The sequence below is a fragment of the Scleropages formosus genome, chromosome 5, assembly GCF_900964775.1.
Source record: "Scleropages formosus chromosome 5, fSclFor1.1, whole genome shotgun sequence".
Classification (NCBI taxonomy): Eukaryota; Metazoa; Chordata; class Actinopteri; order Osteoglossiformes; family Osteoglossidae; genus Scleropages; species Scleropages formosus.
In genome coordinates, this window is record NC_041810.1 from 18,668,765 (window position 1) to 18,694,081 (window position 25,317).

Genomic DNA, 25,317 nt, shown 5'->3' on the forward strand with positions numbered 1-25,317 from the left:
AAAAACACCAAAGTTGCAGTAAGTGCTTCAAAACTGTCTCACCAGAGATGAGAAATAGTTAAAAGAAATAGAATTAGGTAAACATTAAGAGCATCTCTGAGCAGCCTGAGGGTGTCCCCTCTGCAGCCTGAGGGTGTCCCCTCTACATCCAAGGTCAGCAATCCAGCTCAGTAGCTGGGTGTCTCAGAGTTGCAGCTATCGTCATCGCTGCTTTGCTCTCGTGTCTGAAGTGCGATGTCCTTGTCGGCCTGGGGGAGGTAGCCACCCCTCCCTGAGAACGCTGCATGCACCTTTGGAGTAGACAATGTATTGTTTAATAATCTATACAAAGTTAAAACCCTTTAATGCCACTGAGTGATTGCTAAAGGAAGGTCCACCTGATCTGTGATACTCTGCATTTTATATTTAAATTTGAATCCTTCATTTGACTGTCTCCATTGACTGTTTTGTGAAGAGTAACTCCCCATGAGGACTCAAGACTTCCAACAGGCTCCAGACCACTGTGACCCCTGCAGTAAGCTATGCTGTTATGCAAAATAAGTTGTGATTGTGTGCTCTTTAGTCTACTTGCATTCCAGAAATGGCAGCATGCCAATTGTAAAACAAATCAGATAACTTAAGATGCAGGTTCAGCATCCACACAATGTGTTTGCTAACTAAAGTGATCCAATACCTTCTGCTCATGATCCTGGATCAGGTCACAGATGTCCTGGTGCCAGCCCAAGATCTCAGCCAGCCGCCTCACAGAGTCCTCCAAGTCCCCCAGTTCCATGTAGTCGCTTCTACGCAGGGGCACCCTCAGGAAAGGCCCCACAGGGTGTCTGTTGAGCAGCAGGCGGGGCACCGTGGACCTCACTGTATCCACAAGGCTGGCGAAAGGCTCGATCTGCACAAGGAGAATAAACATTTCATATCAGGGCACATCGTTTGTCTCAAGAAGATGCATCTGCAACATTTGGACTATACCTAGTAACTACATGTTTGACAAATCAACTGGAAATTCCCATATGATTGCTAAATATAGACTAATGCAGCTTTGTTTGCCTCATAGCAAAAATATTACAATGGCTTCTCAACTGGAACCAAGAAACTTCCTTACTCATTTTGTTTATAATTCTAAGGTCAAAATCTGAAAAGCTAATTAATATAGACATGTCCTTTTCTTATCGCTCTAGGCAAGGCTTCTAAAGAAATAAGTAAATTTACTATCTGAGCTATACTAAATGAATGCAATTTAAAATTACATAATCTCAGACATGTTCAGTGCTGACCAATTCCTTCCATAAGTATCAAATGGTTGTAGGCTTCACTTTCAGCTGTCTTTACAGCAATCACGTAGTTCTTACCATTGCTACTAAAATCGTCAACTGGCACAGGTACCAGATGTGAGTCAACACTGGAGAAGCGAGTTGAATAAAGATGGTCCCCCAATTCTGGTTGTGTGCACCTCATTTCCAGCTATCACATGCACTGGTAAATGCCGGTCTAGATTACTCTACTCTACTACAGATATTTTAAAAAACTGAATTGGGGAAAAAAATTGTAATTTATAGAAAAGTAGTATTTCAAAGTTCGTACTAATCATTTGTAACGTGCTGGTAGTGGTTGTTCTGGTTTGCATTAACAAAGCAATTGCAAGAAAATGTCGACAGTACAGTACATGCTTGGTCAGCCAGGCAACGATTCAGTCACATCACCTGCAAGGAAGTGCCCATGATTATGAGAAGGTCAGTCTTGGGGAAGTCAGTGCAGTGCTGGAAGTAGCTCTGGGGAAGATCCTCTCCAAAAAACACAACATCTGGTTTGACTGTCCCTTCGCAGATTGTGCATATGGGGACCTTGTCATTCATTATGGCTTGCTTGGGAAGAAAAATGCTTACTGTAAATGGACATTAATCCATTAACTACAAAGTTATTGTTTTATTTACTCGCACTTGGAGCAAAACTCCAGAAAAGTAAACTATATGTATATGTGTAAACATTTACTGCAGCATCTTGTACATCAGTAAATTGGCTTAATATTGTGCCTTAACCTAGTTGCCTTTACCTTGGCTTCATGAGCTGAAAACGGAGTGTAGCAGAGGTGACATGAGGCAGATTTAAAACTCCCATGAGCCTCCACCAACTTCTCTTCAGGAATACCACACACTAGGAAGTCAAAAAGAACACTGAAGCTTAAAACAGTTGATACATTATCTACTGCAGGTTATTTGCATGAGATAACTGAAAAGCAACAGGAAGCATCTGTCACAATCATCCCTCAAATGGTTATTGCAAATTTGAAATACATCTGCAGGTTCTCAGTTTTAGCTCCAATGTGGTGGAATGAGCTGCTGCTTCCCCTCAGCTACTGAATCCCTTTTAACATTCAAGAAGAGTCAAAACATCTTTTTGGACCCACTTCTGTCCCGATCTAACTTTTCATAAACTTGTATCACACCATCTGTCATGGTCACCTCTATATTTCCTGTCAATTCTATATACAGAGTAATGTGTACTGGCAAAAATGTTGGGTACTGGACCAAGTGACTGTGCTTCGACAGTCTGTATCTGAAGTTCTTCATCTGTTGCATGACGCACTTTTCTTTACTCTGAGTGGTACATCACTGCTAAGTGAATAAATGTAAATTAGATACATCGCAACACATAGTACACAGCACAACACTTGTATTTTAAAACTATTAATGGATCTTTGTCCAATTACAAAAGTCTTTCTTGTCCTGTCTGCATTCAGTCATCACAGACTAGAGATTTAATTTGCTGACCAGACTTTTACCGAGAGATTTATTATTCTATTTTAAATTAATTATTAATTTAAAAGAATTAGTTATATTTATTAATTATATTTTAAATTAAACAGTATTTAGCAGACGCTTCTCACAGAAGCAACTTCTAGTGTTAAGCCAATTGCACTGATCATTTATGCAGCAGGTAATTTTTACTGGTGCAATCCAGGATAAGTACCTTGACTAAGGATACTACAGCAGGAGGTGGGATTTGAGCCCAGGTCATTCAAGTATAAAGTGGCAGCTATAACCAGTACGCAACCTTTTTTTTTTTTTGTAGTTATTACATACGAGTCCTATTTGTGTTTTTTTTTTAAAAAAAAAAAAGAGTGCTCCTCACTCTTCTCCAGACCGTCGATATTCTGAGTATACATTCGGAGCAGCAGGCCTTTCAGGTGCAGCATGCGGATGAAGTAGTGGATGTAGTTGGGTTTGTGGCACCCGGGGTACAGCTCTTTGGCCAGTGAGAAGAAGGGTCGGGGGTCATTGGAGAAGAAGTCAATGTCAAAGACAGCCTCCGGGAAGGGGACGTTATATTTCTGCAGGTTTGCATACAATCCTGTCCCCGGGGTCCTGCAGGGACAATATAAAACATAAAATTAGCAGATGCAGGAGATGTTTATTCTTTAAATGGCATCACTTAAAATTACTGACAAAACAAAATTTACTACTTTATAATGTGCATGTAGATTGACAACTTGTTCACACTGAGAAAATGGCTACGGGATGATGCATTACTGGGATCTGTCTTCCTGTCATGACAGTCAAGTAATGATTACCTGAATATACTTAAATTTACAAATGCTGGATGTAACATTTGTATACACTGGGTCCTCAAGAAGAGTGTAACTTGATTTGTTTAGAGGTTCCTAAGTACTACTTCAGTAAAATCTTAACAGAAGTCTCCCTATATGTATTCACCGACTTGGTTCTGTAAAAACCACAGAAAGTTCTAACAAATGAAGAAGGGAAAGAAAAAAAAAAAAAAAGGCATTTCTTTATTCAGTGTTCATCTGCTAACCCTGTGCAAGGGTCTCTATGCTCCAGAACCTATCCTCTTAACATTGGATGTGAGGCAGGGAACGAGATGGACAGAATGAAAGTAAAAATACATCTCCACAAATTCCTTTTTATCTTTCTATTGATCACCAACACTCAAACACCAGACATGAGCTGTAAACACCGTGTATGCAAGTTGAACCAATCCGTTCCCATGTTCCTATTCTATTTGCAAGCATTTTATGGTTATCTAATGACTGGAAGCAGAAATTCAGGTGAAATTTAATTTGTGACTAATTGTTAAAAGAAAATGTAATTAAAAATAATGAGTAAGGAGAAAAAAAGTTTTGAAAATTTGTGACTTTAATGTTCACAATATGAGAACCCAATGATGAAGTGGTGATCTAATTCTACTCAAACTGAAAGCAGCACCCTTAAGCAAGAAGCTTGGTGTGACTTGCATGAAAGGTGTTTGCTGTAAGAGTAACAATGTGAAAAGAATGTAAAACAGAAAAAATAAGATGAAGTACAGGTAGGAGGACCAGAGCTTGACAAGAGCCTGAAATCACACCTGAAATCTGGAATGCCGCTGGCTGTGCTGATTCCTGCCCCTGCCACCACGACCACGTTGCGACATCGGCCAAGCTTCATGAGGCGGGCGATCGCATTCAGAGTCCCCTGGGGGGCTGCTGTGCAAAGAGCTTTTGAACCTGAAGGTCCTCGCTGTGTGGCTGAGGATCCAGTCTTCGAGAATCTCCCTTTTCTTCAAAGGCCAGTCAACAATTCAATAACTCTTCGTGCCCACTGAGACATTTGTCATTTAACGTACATTATGCCAGATATCAGAATTACTGCAAAATGCCATGTTACTTATTTATTCGTTTAGAAGACACTTTTCTCCTAAGGGATTTATTCCATTTACTATATATAGCAGGGTGTAATTCAGGGTAGGTACCCTCAGCAGCTCTAACCACTACTTCAGAGAGGAACATTCTTAAAGGGATTTATTTTTCTCCTGTTCTTCACAGGAAGTTTTTTGGTTTCCTTTCTTCAGATGCCAGCTATCTTATCCTAATATTGAACTGCAACTGCTGCAAATCTGTGCTATATCTTTGTATAGCATTTTCCACTGTACCCTGAACTTAGGCACTCAGCTTGGTGACAAGAATACTCTACAAAAATAAACTTGTACAGAGTACATAACAGATAACCCATAAAACTCCTATACTGTAATAAGGCTTCATCACAGTAAAAAAAAAAAAAAAAAAACACAAATCCATCTCACCGCGATGTTGTGTCCTCCCACTGCCCGCTCACGCTCATCAGGCTAAGGTCCTCGGCCAGGGCTGAATCGGACGGTCTTCCCCACTGGATGCCAGAGCCACTGGGTCCTTGCAGGCCTTTGAGCACCACCTGGGGAGTAGTGGGACTGCCCTGCTTGACCTGGGAGGAAGTGCTGCGGGTGACCCTGGAGAGGGCTGCTTGGGAGGCCCTCCTGTCCCGACTCAGCCTGGCTTTGCTCATATTGCTACCTGTAGAAGAAAATGGCCCCAAAAAGGGCCAAGGGGACTGCAGTTAAAGCCAGTGATGGAAACTGCATGGGCTAGAAACAAGCAACAGCGATGTCCCTCGTCCTCTGCAGAGACCTAAAACAGGGAACAAGTGATAAGAATGTCAAGAACTTGACCAACACTTTTTCAGCAGCTTCATTATTATACATTGTAGTATTTTTATAATACTACAATTATTTATAAGAAAGTGTACAAGTAGCATAAGCATAGAAGTGGAATTTTAATCAGCGCCTGAAATACAGTACTAAAAATTAACACAAGTTTTCATACTTCCCTCCTGCACACATTTACCACGGTTCACACAGTGTTTCAGAGAACCCCCCCCCCCCCCCCCCCACAGTCACCAGTCCATATTTAAAAAGCAGTTACAATAAAATCATAGCCGTGCACTTTTGTTTCCCTCCCAGTATTTTAAAACTGTCACCACCCCACAAAAGGTAATAGTGGTAATATATTTACACCCCACACCCCCCACACCCCCTGCTCCCACTCCTTTGGTGGCTTTCAGGGCAGCTATGCTAATACAGTCCACAGCTGTGGCAGCTTTATAGTTTAGGGTGGGGGGGAGTTTGGTGAAGCAAGCAAAAGTGGGGGGGTGAGAGAACCCTGGACCGACTGTGTGTCAACAAATCCAGCTGGGAATGAAAAGGGGAGTGCCCCCCCACCCCAAGGGAGGTGGGGGAGGGGATGACGACGAGAGATAAATGATGTGGAGGCGAAATTCAATAAAAGGGCTGTGGAGAGAAAAGGGGCTGGGGAGGTGCAGAGCGGTTTGGGGGTCGGGGGGGGGGGGGGGTCACGGCTTCCACTCTTTCTGGGTCTTCAAAAGACTTCCAGGAGGAAGGAGCAGAACTGGCCCGGAGGGAGGGAGGGAAAGGAGACAAAGAGGTACAACCCGTAAAACAAGGCCAACGTCACAGTGTATGAAAAAGACAACAAAACCCTTTCAGGGCACCTTATTGCCCCAAGGGGGGCAATGGGGCACTGGTGTTTTTATTAAAAGAAGAAAAAAAAAAAAATAATAATAATGTTGATGACAATGAACCCATCAAAACACTGAAATAAAACATTTCACAGTTAGTTGAAAATGGGGGTCCACGTGATCTGTTTTTAATGGCGTTCCAAACTGCTTCCGCCAAATGAAGATTAATAGATTAATGGTGCGTTCCACTTTCTCTCTACTGTTTTGGCGCCAAAGTTGCTTCTGAGACAATGCTGTGTTTATACTTCATGACACTGAATAATTTGAGTGGTCAACGTGTGACTACATTACCATTTTGAGGGTTAAATGTATATGAATGTTTGCTCCTTCAGAACAAAAAGCCTACAGGAGGTGTGATGGGATGCAGTGTTTGGCCAAGTTCCTACTGCGTGTATAGGTCATAAATCACATTCACATAAGGCCGCTTCAGGTTATTGTTGAATGGACAGATAAATGCTAAACTTTCACTATTAACAGTAACATAGCTGAATTTGTGGAGGACACCATATCTGTCCAACGTGCCTCAGTTAATTTCTCCATGTAGCTCCTATGCACTTTGCTTTTCGATTGAATTAAAAATAAAAAAAATTATTAAATAAAAAAAAACACATGTTGCTTCACTTGAGGAGATTTTTCACCCTGAAATTAAACTGAACACTGTTCATATTTAACTTATCTTTCATAAAACTATCATTTTAAAAATCTGGAGTGATCATCTGACCTGCATGGCGACAGGAGACTGAAGTTAATATAATCTATTGTTAACCAACCTGGTTAGTAATTCAGAATGTACTATACAATCATGGGATGCAGCCAATGGTTGTTAGTTATGGAGACATACAATATTATTTATTTGACTGATACTTTTCTCCACAGTGAGCTACAGTGATTTACCCATTTATACAGCAGGGTAATTTTTACTGCATCAACCTTGGCCAAGGGTACTACAGCAGGTGGTGGAATTCAAATCCGGGACCTTCAAGTGGAAGATGGTGTTCTAAACACCACCCTATCCACTACCCTTTACAGGAAAAGGGGCAAAGATGTGCAAAACAGTTGGTACCAGGGACAGAGTTACTAATTTTCATTTCTTTATGTAATGGTTAACATGAACATTCTGCAGAATGCCAGTACCCAACAAAGGGTTTTATACTGTATATTTTATATGTGTTTTCCCTCTTTTCATTTAATCCATCACAGGTGCATACATCACAATAAGGTAAAAGCTTGGTAAACTTCCATAGGTTTACATGAACATGGGGTGCTTTTCTCCAGCTGCAGACACAGCTATATGTAAGGTCTGACAACAGCAAAAAGTGCAGGTGAATGAAACCATCTGCAAAACTCTGACATTAGATGTATATTAAAGCGGGTGATCAATAACTTCCTGTCTGTGTGGAATGCAGTGAGGAGCTGAGCAAATTAAAATTTAATAAAACCATCAACAGCTAAAATGGATGATGGCAACGCTACCAAATAAAGTTTTTTTTTGTTCTCCGTATTTACATTTTTTTTTAAAATTATTGGAGAGAAATTGATGATAAAGGAGTTTGTCTAGACAGTGGACACTTCAAACGTCATCCATGCACTGCATAGCTGGGACGTCGGACGTGGGGCCTCACTACTCCGGGAAAAACCAACACGGTTGCCAGGGCTGGAGGAAGGCATGGCGAGGAGTGCAGGGACGGGCTGTCGGCAACGTACCACAGCTGCAGAGCCCACGGGATGGTGCTGGGCCGGACCTGACTGGTCTGATTGTTGGCCTTGATGTAGACAAATTGACTCAAATTAGGTTAGTGTGAGCAGTTCCCCCCCCCCAAAAAGCAAACAACCACAGTGTTTGCGAGCAGCAACAATCATGACTTGAAAAAAGAAAATTAATTTTTCCCCACTTGGTGACAACATCAAGTATCACAATAACTGAACTAACTGACACTAAATTTTTTTTAAATGTTTAAGGAACTGAACAGCAGTTTTCTTATGAGCGCATGTGAGAAAGCACTTAAACTATAGTTTCATGCTTGTGTAGCTACACAAAAATAAAATAGAATAAAGTACTACAGTGACAGCTGGTTAGCAGGCTGCTTAACCTATAAGGAAAAAAATCTCACTGTAAAAATGAAACAACAGGCAGAAGTTGTCCCTGCATTATTCAGTTTCCCATAGTCTCTCCACTCACAGGATATTCAAAATCAAAAGCCTAATGGTTCTCAGTTTTGGCTCTGAAGCAGTACACTGACAGGGGGGTCCCTCGGAGCTGCTGAATCCCTCTAAACATTCAGAAAGGTCTCAAAACACCTATTTCAGACCCATTTCTCTCCTGTGAACATCTCCATAAACTTCCACTACATTGTCTATTTATTAAAAAAAGTTGTTTTTTTAATAACTTATATGCAGCTACTCACACACTTTTCACCACGCTAAATTATGTAATATAAGTTCGGACAAAATGTGATGAATCAAAGACAGGTAGCTCTCTTTCCAAGACAGCCATGCAGAGAGGAGCAGACCTGAATAACCCTCCCCTCTGTTGCCTTTTAAAGTGGACTGACTTGCACACGTAAAGGACCCTGTTCCTCGTGCCCCACGACACCTGGGGACCACCAGAGGGATACAGTAATCTCATTAGAGCTGGCCCACAATGCACTGTGCCGCCCCAGTGCTCTCCACCGCCTCGCCACCCTGTCCGCCTTTAATCCCCTTAAAGCTCAACTTCTGAAGGGAAGAGAAAAACTAAACATCTTTTCCTGCAAAGCCAAACCAAGTGGGTCCTTTTGAATTTGTAGACAATTAACGAAGAAGGGCTAAGGCAACCTGTTTTCCCGAAAGAATCTGCATATTTATATGTATAACATTACGTAGGCAAGTCTTTAAAAGGTGTCTGAAAGACAAAATTAAAAGGGCTGCAGAAATGCTTATGCAAGAGTTATCAGCAGACCTCCGAAACAAACAGTAGACTGCGTTGAAACAAAAAAAAAAAAAAAAAAAAAAACAAACAATGTGCTATTTAACTCTCTCCTCTCGCCAAAGGGCAGAAGATGTTGAACTGAAACACTATTTCGGGGATTTGCTGACAGCTCAGCATTTGATCGCTGCTGCCCCCAAAGGCCTGGTCTTAGCAGGCTGGTTGCCATGGAAACAATGACAACTCTCCAAAGGCAAAACTAATTGCAGTTTCTCCTCTCCCCACCCCCAGACCTTTAATGACACATCACTTAGTGCTGCATCTTCGCAAGAATTCCAAGTTGACACGACGCGACCAATTTGTGAATACGCCATTTTTCCAGACTTCGAGTCCGCACCGTTTGTCGCCCGGGTTACCCCTCTCATGAAGTACCTGGATGACTTCACCGCCACAGTTCCCTTCCTCAACTGTCTGTACAACAAAGGTAATGTACACTGGCCGTGTGCAGCAAACAAATGAAGTAACAGAGGTACTGAGAGCTATAGAAAGAACAACAAAATACAGGTGCATTTGACTTGACTTGAGTCTGTTTGGGCAGCAGGTGGAATAGTGGTTTTAGCTGCCACCTTACACTTGAAAAATTCACATTCAAGTCCCACCTTCTGCTGTAGTATCCTTGATAAAACTACTTTCTCTGAACTGATACAGTAAAAATTAGCTATCTGTATAAATGGGTAAATGATTCTTAGGTAGCTTAACATTACACTATTTTGGAGAAAAGCAGCAGATGTGAATATTATGATCATTACAGTATGACTGTAGAATTCAGTTTTAGCAGTCTCTCAGTGATAGTACAATGTTCGAACCCCTTTGAGGGCTTAAAGTCACAGATATACCTTAAAGGATTTACACGGCATCACCCCTTACAGTAAGAGACAACATCTGAAACATACACCTGAGATCCTTCCTCAAAGTGTGACCATATCTCATTTGTATTTGCCTGTCTGACATTAGAAGTATGTAGCACATTTAAAATGATAGATATAGCACATGATTACTTGACATAATGTGACAACTTTTTAAATGATGTATGGTCCATTTACTGAACTTGAATATCTATATTCAAGAAGCACCATCATGTAGGCAATTAAAAGAGGAAAAAAATGAGGACTTCAAGAGAAGGCCCAAAGCTGTAGGCAATTATTACTTTGATAAAGAAGGCCCCTGTAACCACTGTGCTGGCTTTAATATTAAACATTTTCAAGGATCTAATACACATCTTACACAGGTATGTGTGTGGATCTGCTCCTCTAGGCCTCAGAAACACATCCATACAGCAGAAGACCCTAACATTTTTATACTTAGACTGCCATCTACTGTACGTACTGAGCATTACAAGTACAGGTACTCCTAAAACTCATTTCATAAATACATACAGTGAAAGAAACATAAATAAGCAAGTATATAAAATATGAAGAAATTTCTGACAGTGTCCAAACACTTATCAAATGGCAGCTGTTACTGAATGAAAACTATCAGTTAGATTCAGTGTTGTAAGAGAGACAAACAACACAGACCCCTATATCTAATGCCAAATTAAAAGTTGTTGCATGTTTCAAAAATAGGATGATGATACTTTGGTGCATGTAGCTATGGCAGCACAAGGAGAGGAGGGAAGATCAGAACATGCTTGAACACAATGTCTTCAACACTGTCAACAGTCAACTCCAACATCATCGGCTCCATCCTAAAGAAAGCCCAGCACAGGATTTATTTGGTGACAGTAAAAAAAAACAAAAAAAAAAAAAAAGCCAAGCCATCATACGTTCCAATCCCTCCCCTTTCAGGAACAAAGCAGAGCCATCAAGACTCACATCAAGGGACAAGCAGCCTTTTCTCTCCAGCAGCATCCTCTTTATCACTCTCTAAGGTGCACATCATAATGAAGTTTGCATGGGTAACATGCAAAGTAAAATATGTATTAATCTGTCACCAACTACAGCTTGTTGTTTATATTTAATCTTGTTTCTACCTCTAAGCTCATATTACTTTAATGTTGTGCTCCATGTCAAATGTGTTTGAAAGAGCAACCACCATGAGAAATTCCTTACATTTATTCATTTAGCAGATGCTTTTCTCCAAAGCGACGTACATCTCAGAGAACAATACAATACAAAAAGTGCATTACATCAACAGGAGGAGAGATTTAGACGCAGACATGCAATTCTTGTGCACAAGTCCTTGACTACTTGTACAGTATGTGCAAACATACATTAAAGTTATCATTAAACCTTCTCCAGAGAGAATCTAGTTTTACAGCTGTCTCCATCTGAAGTTCCTGACTGTCATCTCTCATCAGTCACAAGTTCTATAAATCCCACAAACAAAGGGACAGGTTTCACACAAACTGAGTCTGATTTCACTCCTGTTCCCTGACAGAACTTGGTGTGTCACAATCACTATTTTATTATTGAGAGGCCCCAACACCTACAAGACCCATTCAATCTCTACACCTCAACAAGAACAATTCTACAATATGCTCCTCCACCTCTTGTTGCAGCTTATCCCACTTAAGAGAAGTCCAAAAAAAAAAAATCTTGTCAATTCTCCATTTTGACCCTGATGTGAAGGAAGAAGCTCAGAGTTGCTGAATCTCTTCCAGCATTCAAGAAAAATTTCAAATCAATTGTTTTGTCCAAGGGGGTGCGGTGGCGCAGTGGGTTGGACCACAGTCCTGCTCTCCGGTGGGTCTGGGGTTCGAATCCCGCTTGGGGTGCCTTGCGGCGGACTGGCGTCCCGTCCTGGGTGTGTCCCCTTCCCCCTCCGGCCTTACGCCCTGTGTTGCCGGGTTAGGCTCCGGTTCCCCGTGACCCCATCTGGGACAAGCGGTTCTGAAAATGTGTGTGTGTGTGTGTGTGTGTGTGTTTTGTCCAAGCAACTTACAATTATTTACCCATTGATATAGCCAGGTAATTTTAGGGTATGTAACTTGCTCAAAGGTACTACAGCTGGAAGTGGGAATCGAACCTGTGACCTTTGGGTCCAAAGGAAGCAGCTCTAACCACTGTACTAGCAGCTGATTAATAAGGGGAAGTCATATGCCAACACTGTTCAGGCCAGCACGCATCACCGTAGTACTGACAAACACGGCTGCAGTGAAACAAATAGTGGACGTCAATAGGACTGACTGCGTGTCAGCTGCACACTCATAAACAGCGCATTTAGTCTCTGGTGACAGGGAACTCAAAGCATGTAGGGTCCTCACTAAGATGTTTATGACGCAATATTTATTACATCCTGGTTTGGCACACTTATGACAATAAATTCTGAACCACTGTCTTTCTATAGTCTCATATTATTATTATTGTTGTTGTTGTTATTGGTATTATTTAAAATTTAGCTGACAGCTTGCTCCAAGACAATTTAGAATGTCAAGTTTGTAAAGAGTTTAACATATAAGTAACACAAAAATTACTATTTCACTACATCACAGTTCTGGTTAACATAACATTTGTCAATGTTGGTTATCTATTAGAATATAGCATTGGGAGCAGAACATTTCTAATCACTGGATGTAGCCGAGACAGAGAGACAGACAGACAGAAAGGTGCTTATTGATCCTGGAGGAAACAGAAGATGTTACAGCTCATATATATCTGCCCAACACACGGATTTACTATATTTACTGCAATATAAACACAGGCATGTATTATGAGATGGGATATTCCTAGAAGAGGCAACATGATCATCATCATGAGCCTGCATTTCTTCTCAAAAAGTCACCCAAAAGTATAGCACTGCAAGGGGTCGTCTTTATTTTTTAAAACGCGAGAGCGACCAGTTGTCAACTATGCTAAGTTCGACAAGTAACAAAAAGAGAGGAACGATCTATGAAACCCACCTGGCTGATGATGATGATGCTGGTGGTGGTGATGATGATGATGATGATGATGATGATGATGAGGAGGAGGAAGAGGAGGAAGTTGTGAAAGCCCGAGAAAAGCCGCCCAGCAAGACGGGACGCCTCTCCAAAACACACTAATACACTTGCAACATAGCAGCAACTTCCACTTTAGCACGCTCCACCTGATCGCTATTCGATTAAACTCATTCCAACTGTTTCTCCCCACAGCAACCCAATGCGGTGTCCCGGGACCGGAAGTGCGTCACAACTGAATGCGGGGAAAATGAGTTTCCCGCCAACTGTAATCTGACGCTTCAACCAACACTTCTACTGCACACAAAACGAAAAAAATACACGTTTACCATAGGATGTTACTGTGTTATGTCGTCAAAGTTCTAAAGTAAATTGGATCCTAACTGTGAGTCACTGGAAAGCTCCACTGCCCCCGTTAGGGTATCTGGATATACGTCTGAAGTATAGCATAGCTTTTAAGTTATAACTTTTTTAAAATTATGGATGTTTTTTTGGATGATAAATTCATAAAATATTAATGTGGGTTGGTAAGCAAGAAAAAACTAACTAATGTGAACACTAGGCGAATTACCACATGAGAAACAGAACTGTGAAAATATATATATATATATATATATATACACACACACACATACACAGTGTATAAACATGAACATTTCTGGGTAATTCCAAACTTTTGAACGCCAATCATCCCCAATGTGTATATATATATATATATATATATATATATATATATATGGACCAGGAACGTGAATGAATGTTTGACTGAATTTCATATGTTAGAATATTTATGTCCGGCTTTACATTCTTCTGCCAGAGAGATTTTTGTTGGTTTTTATATTTCAAATCGCCCTTTGCACAATCATGTGTTTTTTTATTATTATCATTTGATCCTAACTGGTATCTGTCATTTTAATGAGTATGAAAATTAGTTTCTTTGGAGTCTTCATAACTGGAAGTTTATGTTACTACTTGTCTTATAGCGTTTAATTTTAATCTATGATTTTAACAACTTTAAAAAAAAAAAAGATTGGGGAACATTTTCTTACTTTTTGAGATATTAATTAATATTAATAGGCCATGTGTGATGTGGCGTCACTCAACCCCTCCGTCGTAGCCTCTTCTCATAGATCATAATGATTTGCCTGCTCACTGTACTTATGTTTTTTTTCAGTCATGATTGTAGTACAGCGGATCGCGCTCCGCTCACGTCTCGCGCCTGTCATACCGTGCAGAACTTCTCCCCCCCAGAAGACATATTAACTTAAGACTCAGACTCTTACGTTAACCGCTTGTCCTGGTCAGGGTCGAGGTGGTCCGGAGCCAATCGTCGGGCAGGGCGGTGGGGGGACACCCACCTCGGACGGGAGATTCAAAGAGATTCAACACCACGATAAACGTTTACCGCAGTTTTGCAAAGCACCTACTGAGCTGTAAGCGGAAGTTAAAGCTAAATATATTTCCTCACGTTGTGTAAACCTCAGACTCAGACTGATATTAATTTATTGCCCTGCATGGGTCAGAGCCTGTTTTTGATCCCCGAGAGTCCTCAAGCTGTGTACTTACGTTCGAGTTTTAGGGGAAAATATCTATCAGATATTCTAAGTACTGTTCGCGAAAACACCAGAGAATTCAATAATTTCCGATGTGATGTTACGATTTTAATCAATCAATGCCATGTGTCGTGTGTTTGTATGGAGGACAGTCTCTGAATTCTCTTTTGGTGTTATTTCAAAAAGCAATCGATAAAAAGATCTTTATGGAAAATGTAATACCGGTGCAAAATATTATTAATTATAATAATATTTTAAATAAACGACAACAGAACCGCTGCTGAAGGTTTTCAAAAAGTTAACCAAACTAAGTGAGTTTAGACCGCTGTTGATTGTTTCAGAACGTAAACAATAACCCAATAATATAATACAGGAATAAAGAAATGGGTCGTCCATTTAGTGAGGACATTTTTTAAGGCAAAGTAGAGTCAAGCTTTTACGAAACTGACGAATTCGCGCTGGGGTAAAAACAGCTATAAACGTCACTTCCGCTTGAACGCTCTTTCTGTGGCGGCCGCGGGCAACGCGAGCACAATTCGCTTCGCGCGCCACGTATGCAGCGCGAGCTGTGCAGTCCCGCGGGTTCCGTCAGATATCCGTTATCCTGCTTTATTGTTTGTTAGTATTTTACATCTTTCTACCGACAAACGTTTATATATGTTGTTGTATTGAGTCTAAGGTTACGCCAACCAAGCGCATTTCAACTTTTTAAACTAGTTGTTGTGATAAGCTGCGGCTCGGCGAAGTTTACCTGCTGGTGGTGAGTGCCTCAGCCTTGTTGTTCTTCTTGACATGACATGTCACATAGGGTTTACTGGGGCTCGGGTATTAATATTTAATATCTTTATTATTATCTTAATGCTATATATGGTATTTATTTGTCCACTACTAGTTCTTTCTTCACAGCTGTAGTACTCTTACATGAGCAAACCCACTGTCACACTGACTGGTGCTTTTTTTGTTTGATGATGTAACTCTTGGTTGGGTTGTTGTACAGTTTCTTCAGGCTGGGGACAAAAGTTATTATTTTTGTGTGTTTGTGTGTGTGCCTGCCTGCCTGTGTACTAATTAAAGAGTGCAAGAAATAAGAATGCTGTGTTACCTGTTTGAGAGAGCAGGCCATGAACAGGAAAAACAGTGTATGAATCATAACTACCATTATGTGGCTATTTGTCAAGATTATGAAACATCTGCACTTCAGAGGCCTGGGCCACATGTTTTTCTGTGTCACTTCTTTGATCAAACATTTGGCCAAAATCCTGGGAACTCTAACTGAGCAGTGTGTTATGGTGGTTTATCTCAGAGATCCCTAACCATTAGAAATTGCTTAAAGTTTTTGTGAAACATCAGAGTGAGGAATTCCATGAAATCAATGCTGATTTTATGATATCTCATACATACTGTCGGTGTCATGCTGTCAGAACGAACGCTGACCATGTGCACAATGATGTAGACCTGCATATATTAGCGGTCAAAAGTTTAGGTATGTCTGGCTGTAATTCCCATATGGGAGGAATTCAACGAAAGAGTGATATCGAAGCAACCCATGTTTGTTGGGCATCTCTGGGAACTGCTGCTGAAGAGCTGGGAAGACTTGGTGTCTCCTTTCTCAATCAAACTTGATTGCCAAATGAACAAAAAAGAAGTACTCTAGCAAGTGTAGTCAAACTTTTGACTGATGTATATACTGTGGTAAATGTCTGATGTGTTTTACTAATTTGTATTGTTTATAACTAATACTTAATAAACTTTCCATCTCATCCATAATGGTAGTACTGGGAACTGTAGGGATGCTTGTCTAATATGCAAATGCTTTTCTTCAAAGTGACATACAGTACAATTATTATTAAGCAGTATTTAGCTGACCCCTTAGTTGAAGGCAACTTACATTTATTCATTTAACAGATTCTTTTCTCCAAAGTGAAGTACATCTCAGAGGAAAAAAGTGCATTGTGTCTTGCATTACATCCCATGAACATGGGAAGAACACACATAGTACACATTAAGCCAGAACTAAGCCTATCTCTGAACCTACAACCCAGGAATTTGGAGGGACCAGTACTACATGCTGCATCACTAACCATGTTTCTCACAATATTCTGTAAACCAGCCAAGTTTTCACTAATGTACAGCTATAAACACTTTGTGTAGCCATCTTCCCTCAACTAGTAAGATCAATACTTTGGGTGTTGGCTTTGACCTCAGTTTGCTGAGTGCTTTGTTGCGCATTCAATATTTCTGTGTTTCTACTGGTCTGACACTCAGAAATATTGACTCTTTGTTGGGTAAACTGAGAAATGAAGAGCCAAGGTATGTCAGCTTAAAGAAGAAAAAAATTGTGCTGCAAACAGAATGTCTATCAGTTTCTTTTCTTTGCTTTTTCATTTGGTTAGATTAGACGTTATAGTTATGGCTTTCAGCTGCAGGTGTCTGGGTCATGTTAGTAGTGCCGAATGTGATGTGGTTTCAGGCTTTCTGAACAGTGTTATCTTTTTCATGTATGAGAACAATTCCAATATTTCTTTTTGTCATGAAATGATATCTGACAAAATTACAACCCAAGGATAGTTCAGGGCCTACTACCTCTAAATACCTGAGTGGATTCTTTTTCCAGTTCAGGCAGTCCCCGGGTTACGAATGTCCGACTTGCGTACAACCTGTAGTTATGAACCACTTCCTGTAAAGCCTACTATATTAAAAATTCGAGTTACATACAATGGTCCATAATGACAAACAGGTGCTACTTTGCAATGCACATCAAAACATTGTGGTTCTACAGTGGTTTGTGGGCATGTGGGCCTGAGGTAGGACAAAGACTTCCTTGTTTTCAGTCGGACTGTCACACGCACAACCTCGCCCCAAAGGGCCGCACCTGCCCGAAATCGGAGCAGCGGGACATAAAGAAGCCGCACCTGCACACCCTGGTTGTAGAATCTCGTTTGAGAAACCCGTCTCTCCAGCGCTCTCGCGTGAACCCATGACAACCTACCTGTCCTTTCAAGTCCCTCGTCCTCCTCAATCCCTCATTCCCACTCTTGATGTCCACGGCTCCTGATAGTTGTATCGTCTCGTCAACTATGACATTGGATCCTCCCCAAGACCTACATTTGTGCATCGACCGACCCGTGCCTATCCCCGAGCACAAATCTCACCTGCTCCCTTGTGTACTGACAATAAAGATCCTGCGATTTGGTCCACACACCTACCTCAGTCTCCTGCACACTCAGTATGACACAGACCACGTTGCTGTTAAGTGTCTCCTGTGTGTTACTGTATTTATTTGGCTTTAATTCTTTTTTTTTTTTTTTCTTTTTTTATAACCCTCCTATCCATGGCACCAAAGTGTAAATGTGATGCATCGTAGAAAAGGAAAACAATCATGACTGAAACTAAAGTGGAAATAAGAGAGTGACTGGAGAAAATTTTTTTTTTTTCTTTTCTACCTACACACATTCTCTCTCCTCCTCCTCTCTCTATTATAAATACTGTAGTTACATTTATTATCACTATTACTGTGAGTGGCTGGTGGCACTGTGGTTGGAGCGGCTGCCTTGTGTCTGGGTAACTATTTGTGGTCCTGCGACGGACTGGTGTCCTGTCCAGGGTGTGTGTGTCCCTCCCACGCCTTCAGCCTTGCTCCCAATTTCTCTGGGATAGGCTCCGGATCACTGTGACCCCACTCGGGACAAGCAATTATTGAAATTGGTTGGTTGATATTACTCTATTAAAGGTGTTTTACTGTATCTGGAAGTGTTTCTTTAATTTTTTTTTTATGCATAGAAAGGTACGTGATATACTAAGACAAACATTTGATTATCGTTAGATACGAACCGTACCCAACTGCTATGACTTGTGTACAAATTCGACTTAAAGACAGATTTAGGAACGGAACTTGTTCGTAATCTGGGGACTGCCTGTATAAGGAACCATTACATGGCTTTAATAATCTGCTAGATGTCCTATAAAACATATTTTCTTTTCAGAAAGAAGATGAGTCAGAATAGAAATGGCCAGGAAGAAGAACCTGTATATCTCACAAGTGAACCTCCAGCAGGTAGTTGTATATTATTTTTTCTTCATCATCAAAACATTCATGTTAGGAATGCTTATAATAGTATGCATATTGCATTGTGGATAGTATGTTGGTCAAGAACAAATTCAGTTAACCTTATAGTTACTATTTTAAGTCCCATATCTTCTGCTCTAATACCCTGGTGCAAGATGTTTTGTGTGTAAAATAGTGAAGTGCCTGTTACTTTACGCTCCAGAAAATATAGATGTGTGAAATATGAATGCATAAAGTTCATCCTGTTTTTCGTCATTATTTCTTCATTATCTCATTTTAACTTTAAAGAAACTTACTAGGCCGTAGTGAAAATTTTTGCAGTTGTCTTTTTTTATTTTTTTGGGTTTGGTTTTACATGACTGGGTTGATTTGCTGGTTAGTGACATGACTTTGATCTAACAAGGAAATCATAAAGCCATGCAGCTGTTTTATTACAATACATTTGCAATGGAAATATTTAATTTTTGCAATCTTTGGAAAAGTCTGAAAACAATGACTCCCTGTCCTGTGATTTCCTGCAAATAGTGTAATAGTGAGTTCTTACTATGAAATAGTGATTCTGATGATTGCTTGATTAATGCAAATGTGCAAATGCTGCAGTTCACTACTTTTTCAACATTCTAGTCTTCCAGCCTGTTCAGGTTTATTGCAAAAAATGGAAATGATGCAGTTGTTTCCACCAGGCCCAGCCTCATGTGACATTATTTTTAGTTTTAGTGTATTTTCTAGAATGAAATTAGTGAATCTGAAAAATTCTAGCAACTTTACAAAAAACAAAAACAAACCATGCTTAATTAAATCGGGCCAAACTGAGTATGTATACACTGTAATAATTCAAGCGTTCCCTGCGTTTTTCTTGCCTTGCCTGCAGTTCAAATAAGTTCTAAAAGCAAGCCTGCTATGTAATCACACTTTTTTTTCCCCCTAGTGTTTGACTTTTTCAAATCTAGTTGATACTAGAAGATGAACCAAATCCCAAGTAACATCACATGGGCTGGGCTTGGGGGAAACAGTCATTATCCTTTTCACCACAAGGGGTTGCTACGTACTTTTCTTTTACGGTGCCAGTTGCCGTTGATAACCACTGCTTTGCATTGATTCACTGCAGCCGTTACCCTCAATGTGCAATTCATGCATATTATTTGTGGCATAATTTAACCCCGTTGTTTCTCTTTTGTCTAAAGAAGTTTTTGTGGCACACTATACAAATTACAAAGAAACTTACATTCTTGCAGTGCAATAAAATGCTGATGTTATAGATACATTTCTGTGAGAAATTAATTCATATGCATGTGTATGTACTTACAGATCTTTTTTTCATGCATAAAGAGCAGTGCTGATGTCTTGCAGTGTTGCGCTGCTGGTTTGGTTGCAGGTTTGAATTGGGCTAAGTCTGTGTATAGTTTGCATGTTTTCCAAGTGCTTGCATGAGTTTCCTCCAGGTGCTCTGGTTTCTTAAGACTCCAAAGATGTGCTTCAGGTGAGTTGGTGACTGTAAATTGCCCACAGTGTGTGTATGTGTAGGTTATTGAGATGGATTAGCATCCCACCCAGGGTGTACCTGTCTCATACCTTATGTGTCCAGGATAGGCTTTAGACCATTGCATCCCTGTGGATGAGCAATTATGTACAATGTGAGGATGCAAGACATTTGAATACATGGACACCCAGTGAATGCCTGAAGTCTGAGACCAACAGACATCAGATTTTGGTCATTTTCTGTTCTGTTCTGCCAGGCCTTTATTGCAGCCATTTTCCACTCCTTAGTTTGGTCTTTGCATTTTAAGCATGCTCAGCTGGGTACACATGAGATGATTGCCTTGGCAGTCTGAAAAATTTTTCACTTCTGTACGATGAAAAATCTTGTAGCTACTACAACAGGATGTTTGTGGCCTGGGCCATTATTCTACTCCATTACAAAGTGCCATTCTTTGAGTCATTCTGCTGTTGATTTCAGAAGAGGCATTATCATTGAAAAGCGGTAAACCACTTCCAATAACAACCATTTATTCCAAAGTTACAAACACTTAAGATACGATCTCCTAATTTTTATTTATTTTTTTTTTCCCCCAACAGACCTTGTGTTACCATATGGATTAGGGAAAGTACCATTTTTCTCTAGGTATACTACTTTCCTTTTCTCTGGCCAGAATTTAATCTTTCTCATCTTTTCCTAAAACTTTACTAAAGCTTTACAGGGCCCCCTCTGTACATTTTTGCCAATCAGTTTTTACTTTTTCAGATCTTGAAAGTTACTAGTAGTTTGCATTTTGTGGTGTACATTCTGCGGGTCCAGTTTTCTGTGTACAGTTGTGAATGACATATCTATCATCCAGGATTTATTTCCCCATCTATTTGGCTGTTTTTCAGATATGCTATAGATGACTTTCTTAGAACGTGAGGTTGTTTGCCATTACTGCATTCTTTTTTTTTTTCCCCCCCTCCTCTTAAATATGTGGCACAGTTGATTTGGATACATCACTGTGCTGCAGTTCTGCTTATTTGTGGTTTTTTCCCTTCTTTATTGCCAGACGTACTTCTGTTGAGTGTTATTCAGTTGCTGTGTTCTTAATGTTTTCAGCAACAAAGCCTAGAGGTAAATGCAAAGATTTGACTTCTATAGCTGTCTTGTCTGTGCATTAATGATACAAGAAAACAAACCGATCAGATAAAAAAAATTGCCCATTTTGGGTTACCTAGAATATGTCACTATGCATATACTTTTGAGTTTAGTGTGTGTGTGTGTGTGTGTGTGTGTGTGTGTGTGTGTGTGTGTGTGTGTGTGTAAATGAATCAAGAACTACACATGAAAAAATTCTGTAGATGTGAGGGTTTTTTTTTTTTTTTTTTTTAGTATTTTGTAGGGTTATGTGTTTGAGACTAATTTCAGAAATTGGAGAAACACTACTGTTTTAATACACCAGTGGCACAATGTGTCTTATTCCATTGGTCCTTTAATGCACTTCTCTCCAGTGCCACTGTTTGTTCAGCCAATCCTTGTCTTAATTTTGTACTTCATTTGTTGAGAGACAGATAAGCTTACAAAACTGCTTTCTTTGAAGTTCCTGTTCATTCCCTGTTTCTTCTAAAGGTTAGATTACATGTCATTCTGTTGATCTGTCTCATGCTCTCAGTGGAATTACTCCTGTCAGTTCTGTGCTCAGCACAAATTGTACAAGAGAGCTGTCACCCCAGTGCTGCTGGATGGAGGACCGTGAGGTTATTGCAAACCTTTCCTCTGTGTTGAATTCAGTGTCTTTAGGCCTGGTCTCAGCATCTTCCTGTATCTATTAAATTATATCCTAAACAATTTAAAGTGCTCAATTAAACAGAAACAAGCTTTTAGACTGTAGGAGGAAACAAACACAAACATGGGGAGAACATCCAAGCTGCACATTAACTGAATGTGGATCACACCTGAACAGGCCAGATGCTTTGTGACAGCAGCACTTCCTGCTTTGCCAGCCTGCCTCCAGAAGGATGATTCTGTATATCTAAATACTTTTCTTTTCTAGTTCTTGAAGTCTGGCAAAGGTAACACAGATTCTGTGGTGTGACAGTAAAGAGTCAACCAAAGTGTTCATGTTTTTTCCCCACTTCTGTTGCTTCTTTGCAGACACCAACAAGGATCACCAGGCTCCCCCAGCTGGCATGTTTTCTAGGATGGCTGGTGGTCTCTTCAGTGTCACTAAGGGAGCAGTGGGGGCCACAGTGGGTGGTGTCACCTGGATAGGAGGCAAAAGCCTGGATCTGACTAAGACAGCCGTCACCTCAGTGGCAGCTGTCCCGGCTGCAGGCGTTGGGCTAGTGAAGGGGGGCGTGTGCGCTGTCGCCAGTGGGGTTTCTGCTGTGGGCTCTGCTGTGGTCAGCAAAGTACCAGTGGGTGGGGCCAAGAAGAAGGACAAATCCGACTGAGGAGTTCAGTCTCAGGACAGCTTCTCCCTGCCATCTCCTCCTGGGTGCCTTGCATCCGCAAACAGCGAATGGCTAGAAAGGAAAGCTAAGCGCTTGCTTTCCGCAAAGGAACACTGTGCCTCTTTGCGCAGCCCCTTCTCACCTGGTTCCCTCAGCCCGACTGCATTGGGGCTTCCTACTTAACCTCGTAAAGGCTTCTGGGATCTTTATTGGCAGTCACTGGAACCAGTGCTCACATGTGACGGCTGCTTTGAGGGTCCAGCAAAGAGGTGTTTTTTTTTTTTTTTTTTCTTCTTTCCCCCCCTCCCCCGTCATGTCTTGAATGTGATTCTTTGGTGGGTGATCACTTTGCTTGTCATTTTGTGTGTCTGTTGTTGTCCTTGTTGTTGAGCCATAAACGGTTAATGCTGAGCCATGATGTGTGGAGGGGGGAAATGTGTAGATGGTGGTGTGCTTTGATTTCATAACCAAGCTCAGGTGTTGTGCTACTGCCAGCCCATCAGTGTTTTTAAGCCCCGTTGCCTTCAATGCAGCAGCTTTAAGGGCTTCAATACAACCATTAAATTCCTGTTGTAGTGTTACAGTAACTCCTTTCACTGTTGGCAGATCAGGAATGACTAGACAGTCAGGATTTAACTTGCTTGGAGATGGTAGCCTTTGTTTATTAATCTATTCATGTAGACTTTAGATTGAACTTTTAGTGTTTTTTCACTGTTATTTACTCCTCTTGATTTCTAAGTCATCCTTAAATCACTGAATTAACTGAATTGTTATGCATGGTGGGATCTTTTTAAAAATGAGTGTTTTGGCTTTATTTACAAGGCCTTGGTTCTATAGCTGTTGTCTCACCAACATTTTTCTTATTTTATATGCAGGAAAATATTGCTGTCGGTAGAATCAACATTAAACAGTACAGAGCCCTCTCAACACAATTCAACTTTCCTGAACTTTTTTTTGGTATGAATGAAATTCAGTTTTTAGATCTGTCATGTTGCTGACATTTATATGGCACCACTTAATGTCTAACCACACTTAGCTTAACTGTATTGTTTTTGTTTTCATTTGTTTTTCAACATTTATTATAAATGGATTTTTTTTTTTTCTCTTGGTTACCTTTCATAGTTTGTCTTCTTTTCATATGATTTAAAATCATGCTGCCACATGGCTGAATGTGAAATTGTGCTTTGACGTTAAAATACAATACAAAAATAAACTATTTGTACATTTCTCTGTTATATCCTTTTAAGGGGAATGTATTGGTTGCAGTCCCAGATACTTGTTTCTGGGGTTCACTCAATAGTTCAAAATGTTGTAAAGGAATAAAAATCTTGAGAACTGGTCATTTAGTTAAGGCTATGATTTCTGGATCAATTCTTCTCAATCTCCTGAAAATGAAAGTTTTGTTCAACACCATCTGCAATGATTCTTTGTTTTCTATTTGAATCTCACTTCTATAGACAGCTGCTTAGGTGATGTGGACCAGCAACATGGTGGTATTAAACAAGCTGTGCTTTGATTGTGTGTTTGATAGTTCCCTTAAATATACTTAAAATTAAGGACCTAATTTGCCAATATGGAGAAAAATGATTCCCTCACACCTCATAAAATGCCAGATTGTTTTTTACTGCATATATTGACTATGTTGCAAGAAAAAAGGAACCGTTGGGTAAGTGTACAAATAATTTTATAGCGCAAACAATGAAAGATGATGATTCTGCTCTTTTCACATGTGCAGATGCAGTCAAAGAAATTTTTGTGACAGATTCCCTTACTTCAATGTGGGCAGAGCTGAGAAGCAAGACTTTTACCCTGATTTGGTTTGTGATTTTGAATACTGAGCTGAAAGGAAACGTTTGCTGTAAAGAGAATGGTTTCATGACTGTCCGCTGGTCTCGGGTCCTTATGCAGCAGGCCTAGGCATGTCCACCTATGGAAGCAGGTGGCTCCATACTGAAGTACTACATAATAGAACTAGAATTATGAAATATTTACCTTAAGTACATGTTATACTGTTGACTTGGAGGGGAGACAAACATCTTTTTACTGGATATTGATGACGTATAGAGGCTTATTTCAAGTTTTAATTATTCAGTAATGGTTAGCTGTTTCCCCAATAACTTGTCAAAGTATCTGCAAGAAAAATTTGGTCAAACTCAAATTGATGTGTCTAGTTGACTTTCTGACTTGACTTACTCTTGTTTGTAATGTGAAATATTCTATAAAATCACCTGCTCTAGTAGACTCTGCTGAAAAGACAGTAACAGATGAACTGTGTACCGATGTTTGGTTTTTTGAGTGAAAATATATGAAAATGCACACCTGTTTTACAATAAATAATGTAAACCAAAAATGTATAAATCTAAATGTTTTCTGCTGAGTTTGTGATATTGTTCCATGTAAAAAGGGCCCAGTTTACTTGATCAAATGCAGAAGACAAAGGCTAAACAAGTTTTGTAAGAGAATGTGTAGGACCCAGGACTGGAAAGACACAAGAAAATCAGGATTGCCACAAGGATGCAAGCATTGCAGTTTGTCACAATAGCCTAATATAATAGAGAACAAAAACATAAAAATCATATTGTATGTTTAAATGAACCCAAATC

General features: G+C 40.2%; 2 protein-coding genes across 3 annotated transcripts; one reads left to right on the top strand and one right to left on the bottom strand.

The window, feature by feature from the left end:
• Window positions 1-134: 134 nt before the first annotated feature.
• Window positions 135-14,478, bottom strand: LOC108935931 (NAD-dependent protein deacetylase sirtuin-3). Of its 2 annotated transcripts, none has more exons than XM_018754923.2 (8): window positions 14,464-14,478; window positions 5,071-5,317; window positions 4,357-4,548; window positions 3,127-3,359; window positions 2,048-2,148; window positions 1,698-1,859; window positions 674-886; window positions 135-290 (listed from the first exon to the last, which is right to left on the bottom strand). In XM_018754923.2, the coding sequence occupies exons 2-8, from the start codon at window positions 5,307-5,309 to the stop codon at window positions 168-170; spliced, it is 1,263 nt and encodes a 420-aa protein (XP_018610439.2). In that variant the 5' UTR covers window positions 5,310-5,317; window positions 14,464-14,478; the 3' UTR covers window positions 135-167. The 2 variants fall into 2 exon arrangements, with proteins under 2 accessions (XP_018610439.2, XP_018610440.2); XM_018754924.2 differs by lacking the exon at window positions 14,464-14,478 and adding an exon at window positions 13,145-13,589.
• A 768-nt stretch (window positions 14,479-15,246) lies between these two features.
• On the top strand, window positions 15,247-24,828 carry tmem263 (transmembrane protein 263). The gene is made up of 3 exons (XM_018754964.2): window positions 15,247-15,493; window positions 18,717-18,787; window positions 22,416-24,828. Exons 2-3 carry the CDS (start codon window positions 18,724-18,726, stop codon window positions 22,712-22,714), a joined length of 363 nt encoding a protein of 120 aa, XP_018610480.1. The 5' UTR covers window positions 15,247-15,493; window positions 18,717-18,723; the 3' UTR covers window positions 22,715-24,828.
• The last annotated feature ends 489 nt before the right edge of the window (window positions 24,829-25,317 follow it).